Source organism: Pocillopora verrucosa, chromosome 1 (genome assembly GCF_036669915.1).
Source record: "Pocillopora verrucosa isolate sample1 chromosome 1, ASM3666991v2, whole genome shotgun sequence".
Classification (NCBI taxonomy): Eukaryota; Metazoa; Cnidaria; class Anthozoa; order Scleractinia; family Pocilloporidae; genus Pocillopora; species Pocillopora verrucosa.
In genome coordinates this window covers 12,169,817-12,176,512 of record NC_089312.1, presented here as the reverse complement: position 1 = coordinate 12,176,512, position 6,696 = coordinate 12,169,817, and the positions used below count along the sequence as shown (strand labels likewise).

The 6,696-nt window shown below is 38.5% G+C and overlaps 1 protein-coding gene across 1 annotated transcript; it reads right to left on the bottom strand.

The window, feature by feature from the left end:
* Positions 1–3,901: 3,901 nt before the first annotated feature.
* Positions 3,902–6,342, bottom strand: LOC131773404 (uncharacterized). The gene is given in 5 exon segments (XM_066171784.1): positions 3,902–4,272; positions 4,549–4,718; positions 5,169–5,278; positions 5,505–6,221; positions 6,223–6,342. Coding segments are annotated over 5 exon segments (1,302 nt in total). The 3' UTR covers positions 3,902–4,087.
* Positions 6,343–6,696: the final 354 nt, after the last annotated feature.

The following is a 6,696-nucleotide window of genomic DNA, read 5'->3' as shown; positions in this document are numbered from 1 at the left end:
AGCTGTACACCTCCCAATGCCAAATTGCAGCCCAGTCGATCTATACGCGTCTCCAGTAGCTAGGCGCCATAACGCTACTGCCACTCGCTTGTTTACAGGGATAGATTAGCGCAATCTCTCTTCGCCAAATCCGGTCCAACCACTCGTACAATGTACTCAAAAGTACGCCTTGATATCCTGAAATTTTCTTTCCACCAATCTTCAACGAAATCTCCTTGCAAAAGGCTCTCAAACCAGAACTGATTTCGTGGCCATACCCACGCACGTCTTGCACGTCTTGTATTTTTTAAAGCAATTTGAAGTAAAACCATTCGTTTTCGCCTCGACCTCTTGAGATGTTGTAACAACCACAGCTTATCAAGTCTTGATGTTTCTGTTTGTCGGTCAAGAATTAAGAAATAAAAAGCAATGGCCACGAAAGCCATCACTTTACTTGTTGAAGCGAGCATGTTTTTAGAATTTCCCGCCAATTCGATTTTTTATGTTGCGCTGATAATGCACCGGGCTCGAGTGTTGACAGATCAACTTGAGTCATTTGAGCCAGTATAAACGCTGGACGAATTAACCAAGGTTAAGTAACTTGATCTTAGTAAATGTTTACCTTGGTTGAAGCTCAAATGTAAACACAGCATAAGAAAAGACTTAAAGATCCCATGGGCAAACAAAGAAGTCGTATTACTAAATTTATTGCTAAAAAAAAGTTGAGACAAGAATTTGTTCCTCTTTTGAGGAAGTATGTTGATTTACTCAAGGCGAAGCCTCTACATAACACTTCTTTTGCTTCTCGCTGAACCACCAAAGAAAGACCTTGTGTAGTCTCCCACACTTGACGTTTCAGGCAGTTCAAGACTGCAAGCAGAAGGGAACTTTCTGGAAGATCAGAGACTGTTGTTGCTACCTTGAGGTGAGTCTGGTTTGTGTCCTGCATTACAACAGAGAGTGCAGCTGAAAACCAGTTCTGCCAAGCATTGTTTGTGTATTACATTCTCATATGGATTCACATGGCTTGAATCAAAGTACTTTTGTTGGCATTTTGCCACTTTGATAGAGGAACTTCTGAAGATCAACTCTCTTTCAAAGGGGTCAGTTGTGAAACTTCACACTTTGGCATTTGTTGCAGTCAAATTCAGAGATGCAGTTGCTATTTACTCAAGAGTTGAGGTGCGCAGTGAGCAAGTGGAAAAGCTAAAGACCTCATGCCAACACACACCAGGAAGTTTAACATCTAAGGCTTGGGCCTCAATTCAATGCAGGGTATAGAGTCAAAGCATGTTATCTGGCTTAATATGTAGAAAACCAATGCAATGCCAAAAAGAGCTTAAGGTGGTGGACGGATTTTGACAAGGACATAAAAACTCTAGAAACTTCTTTCATCAATGCAGGTTATCCGAAACGTTTTATTTCGCATACAATCAACAACTTTCTAAACGACTCGTCACAAGATGACAACTTAATTCCGAATTTTCTCTTCGAAGAACGAAAGAAAGTTTTCATCAGGCTTCCTTTTTGCGGTAAAAACGAAAAACTCAGTAAGACGTTTATTGAAAAACTAAACAAGTTTACTAATTTCAATTTCATCTTTATAATCCTGTGGCAAACAAGGCAAATCAAAAGCCTCTTTAACAACAAAGACAAAAACACTCACAGATCTTTGGTGGCCGAGAACTGCCAATAGAAAAATCCGCATTTTTGAAAGAAAATTGTTTTCTTTTTTATTTTGATTTACATTTTTTTTTATTTTTCAATTTATTTTTTTATTTTTAAAATAGAGTGAAAGTAAAATCAATTGAAATAAAAATAAAATAAAATAAAACCAAAGTAAAATAAAATGAAATTATTCGACCCAGCCGAGAGCTGCCACTACCAGCATGCATTGCGTGCGTTACTGTCACACGCTCGAGTTCATCATGGCCGATGCATGGAAGAGGCTCAATGAAAAAGTTAAAGCAAAGCGTACCAAAAAAAACCAGCCCAAGGACCATCGAAGGAAAGATGAACTGACAGTTCAACGTTTGTCAGCAGAAGTTTCTGGAAAGGCCCAAAAGTATACAAGGATTGGGCCAAGAGAGTTTGTTCCCTTCGACGAAACGGAGGAATTGACCATTGGTAATATCAAGAGCGCTTGTGAGAGGCATTTTCTACAAAAAATCGGAAAGAATCTCGTATGTGATATCTTAGCAGGAGAACAGGGCCCATCGTGCAAGACTCTTGCCCAAATACCGGACTTAAAGGTTGTATACGTCCGCTTCATTCCAGATCCAGCTGATGAAGGCGATGTCAACAGCACCCAGAATTCCACGAGAAAGAGGAAGGACGCAACTGGAGAGTCCTCGACTTATACCGAATTTAATCCTCCGCCGTCAAAATCAAGGTCAAGCCCCAGTAAACTTATGCATTCGAGACAGAAATTACCCACACAAGCAGCGGGCACAAAAAGTACGTATTACCCTCGAAGTTTATCAATTTCTGACATGATCAAACTTGGCAAAATCAACAGAAATACCGCCACTACTATTGTGAGAATTTTCAGATTCGATATGGAAGTTTTGTCGTGGTCCAAAGTTCCAACCACTGTCGAGTTCTATGAGGATAAAGAGGCAATCGGAACTGGCGGATTCCGTAAAGCATTCAAAGCAACATCCAAACATCCAGAATTTGTTGCGACAACGTGGGTGATAAAGCACTATCTACCAAGTGCTTTAAAGTGCATCTCGGATACCGGTCAAACTATCGAGCAACACAACCGCAAGGTTGTTCAGGTGCATCTCCTAGCTAGGAATTTTGCTTCGCAACTTGAGGCAGAAATCAAGGAGGAAAGCGAGGTTTTTGGAACTGCATTTAGATATAGAAAGATCTTTCATGGAGAAACAGACGAGGGGGAGTATGTTACAGTCGAAGAATTAATCCCTGGCCAGTTTAAGAAGTACGTAAACAACACTGGCCAAACCTGTGTCGATCCTACAGATGAGATGGCCCAGAAGGCAGAGTGTTTGACACACTTCACGTATGAGAGATCAAAGAAAAAACTTATGCTAGTTGACATCCAGGGAAGTGGATATGACTTATTTGACCCAGAAATTGCTTCTACAGATTTACTGGACGAGGGTGACAAGCAATACCTGTATTGTACTGGAAATCTTTCCAAAGTAGCAATTTCAACATTTGTGAAAGAGCACACTTGTAGTTTGTTCTGTAACTTGCTTGGCCTACCAGCAATAGAAAATTAAGGGGCAACTCAAGCTGCTATAAAATTGTGAACATTGAGACATTGTTGACAAAACTTGATACACTGTTTACAAAATAGCTAGTTCACATAAAATCCCATGGTTACATATGATAATTTACGGGGCAGTCATAATTTGTTTCCAGGAGTGGGCTGCAGGATTGTGATATTAACCAACCTTGTTGTTGCTGAATTCACCCTCAAGCAGATATGTTTTCATGTACCCCAATTTAGGACACCAAAAAACCTGCTCTTGTTAATGTTTCTCCTCAACCCACCATGTGAGGATTGATGGTTAAAATTTGTATTATTTGTATTAGTAGGGTGCATAGTTTTTCTTGTTTCTGCTGCCCTTTCGATGTTACTGTTATTGCCATCAGTGTTATTGTTCGTTCCAGTTTATTTCCACAAAGGTTATGGATATCATGTTCAGATACATTATCATTCGAATTAAAGATAGTTGTGGGTCCCTTAATCTGCAATATTATTATGCATTAAAAATAATTAAATAACTACAGTGGTGATAATTACACTGTTTATTTCTTTTTTTCTATTAGTGTCAGCATTGATTGTTAATATGTTGTTCCTGTTCACTTCAATTACACGTAATAAAGTTTTGACTTTTCTACTGTATTGCATGTTACACCACTTTTGATGCAATTACCTTGGGCGGTTCGCACATACAGTGTTCAGAAATGTTCAGTTTAATTCAATGATTAAAGTACAGTTCATTGGCAGATGAATTTGTTGTTTATGGCTGCACAAAGTTCATAGTAACAAAATGGAGGATGTGGGAGAAAACATGCTGCTTTCACTATAAAAATAGAGTCAAGGGCATAACACCATGGATAAACAGTGGAGTTATTACAAAGAAAAATTTCTCTTTAGGAAAAGAAATGCTTCCTTGCAATCAGCAGGTTTCAAATGGTCAGTGTCAATGATTCGTTCACACTCTGCTCTGAACTCAGGGGCGAGAAAGTCATCATCAACAGTAAGGATGCCTGACTGGACAGCAGCTTCTTTTAGTTGATCATCAGTTACTTGAAGACCTGCACATTGCCAATAGAAAACAATGTTAGCATTCATCATCTAGTGTGACTGGCAGTGTCAGCACCACATTAGGTTTTTATAGATATGCCACTTTCAGGCCCAAAGATTTTAGCAACAAATGATTTCCTTCTGGGCAATAAAATTATGCCTTGAAATTTCTACAAATAAATTATCATTGGTTGATTGTTGAAGCATTATAACTATGCCATAGTTCACTTTGAATAAAACAGAAATATCCCAAAACCAGTTTTGACAAAACCTTATAATTTTTTTACCGCATTCTTCAAGCCCATATTTCTGAGGAAAACTGTAAATATGGTTTGGGACCCCATCTGGTAAAACTGTGTCCTTCTGGGCTCTGATCCTGTGAGAATTCCACACCATCTCCTTGAATGTATCTAGCTCTCTCTGAACCACAGGAACCATAATAAAAGAAAGAAGCTTCCTATGTAGGAAAACAAAATAAGCAAAGGTAACAAACACCTTGGTGTATAGGTAGTTTCAATTACAATATATAAGCCAGCAAGTTTTTTTTTTTTTTTTTTTTTTGGGAGGGGGGGGGGTTCCCTAACAAAAATTTTTCCTGGGCCCCCTCAACCATATCTATTTGACTCGAGTATATATAAGCTTTAGGGGGAGGGGATGTGTTATTGCATTCACACAGAAATTAATTAATTTGCTATAAAAAATGTATGTATATTAACTTTAGGCAAAATAATGTTTATGTTGATTGAGCTTTCAATCACCCACGTGCCATGCCCTAGCAAAACTGCAACATATTCTAAAACAATAACTCAATGTCACTTTTGGAGTTTAAAAACAAACCTTGAAATGAATAGCCTGTGTATGTGTGCGTGTGGGTGGAGGTGGAGGGGGGAGACTTGCCCATTCTCACCTGTCAATATCATCATGTGGGTCATAATGCCCTTGATCTTTAAGCCATCTTAACTGACTTTTGAAAAATTTTTCCATTCTTTCGTATAATTCTTTCCACCATCTTTCGATCTAGAGGAAAACGTTTTTTTAAATGACATTTTGTGAAATGTGCATTTGCCGGAAATCAGATGATAGGGTGGATTAAAATATTACTTGTTACTGAGGGAATGATGAAATAACAAACAACAATAATACTTTTCCTGGCACTCAAATAAAGTCACCGAAAGACTCGTTGACTAATTTGGCACACTCACATAATATAATTAGACAGCACTTGAGAGATGAGCTTACTTACTTGATTTGAAGTTGATGGACCATACAAAATTGTGTCTGCAGGATCCACAACGTCAGTGTGATGTCTACGAAGAAAGGCATGAATTGTGGCCATGGTGCCTGTTTCTGTACCTTTGTCGATTCTGATCATCGCAGGAATTACCTTGGTCTCCATTATATGCTCCAAGTACCAACGACCAATCAATTGCGGGTCACAGTTCTTATTCCAAACTCGCAACCATAGCAGCTTTCTGCTGGCTGTATCTAAGCAGCCATAAATAGCAATCGGAAATGTGGAATTTTGGAAACCCATTAATTTATCATGACCGTCCAGGGAGTGGACCCAGTTTGGTCCTTTCGAAGAGAAGTTTCCTTTCTTTCGCCTTGCCTTCTTAGCTCCAACGCCTCCGCGAGCAGCAAGTCCATCGGGGTCAAGATCAGACATCACATCGTAAACTTGATCTCGCGTAACTAACAAGTCATATTTTTGTCTTATTTTCTTGTGCATGCTTCTATATCCCAATAGCTTTCCTGGTCCTTCCAATTCCTTTTTAACAGCCTCTTTAACATCTTCAACCGAAACAGTGTCATCCCTGTAATAAACTTCGAAATGGCGTAAACGTCTGTCGAGTGTTCGGATACTCCAGGCGTATTGAGGAAAGTCTCTCCGTAAAAAATCGATCGCTTCTTCGCGTTTGAGGCCTTGTTTGACATACTTCTGCAGTGCACCTTAAAGGTCCTTTAAGGAGATCGTCTTCTTTCCACGATGAAACCCTGCTATCCGCCATTTTCGAGAACAGCCCGGGAGAACAGTCCCTATATTCCCGCCATTTTGGATCTTTACGATGCACGCAATGCATGCTGGTATTGGCAGCTCTCGGCTGGGTCGAATAATTTCATTTTATTTTAATTTGGTTTTATTTTATTTTACTTTGGTTTTATTTTATTTTACTTTGGTTTTATTTTATTTTACTTTGGTTTTATTTTATTTTACTTTGGTTTTATTTTATTTTACTTTGGTTTTATTTTATTTTATTTTTATTTCAATTGATTTTACTTTCACTCTATTTTAAAAATAAAAAAATAAATTGGAAAAAAAAATGTAAATCAAAATAAAAAAGAAAACAATTTTCTTTCAAAAATGCGGATTTTTCTATTGGCAGTTCTCGGCCACCATACAGATCCAAAGTTGTTTACAAAGGTGATTGCTCTTG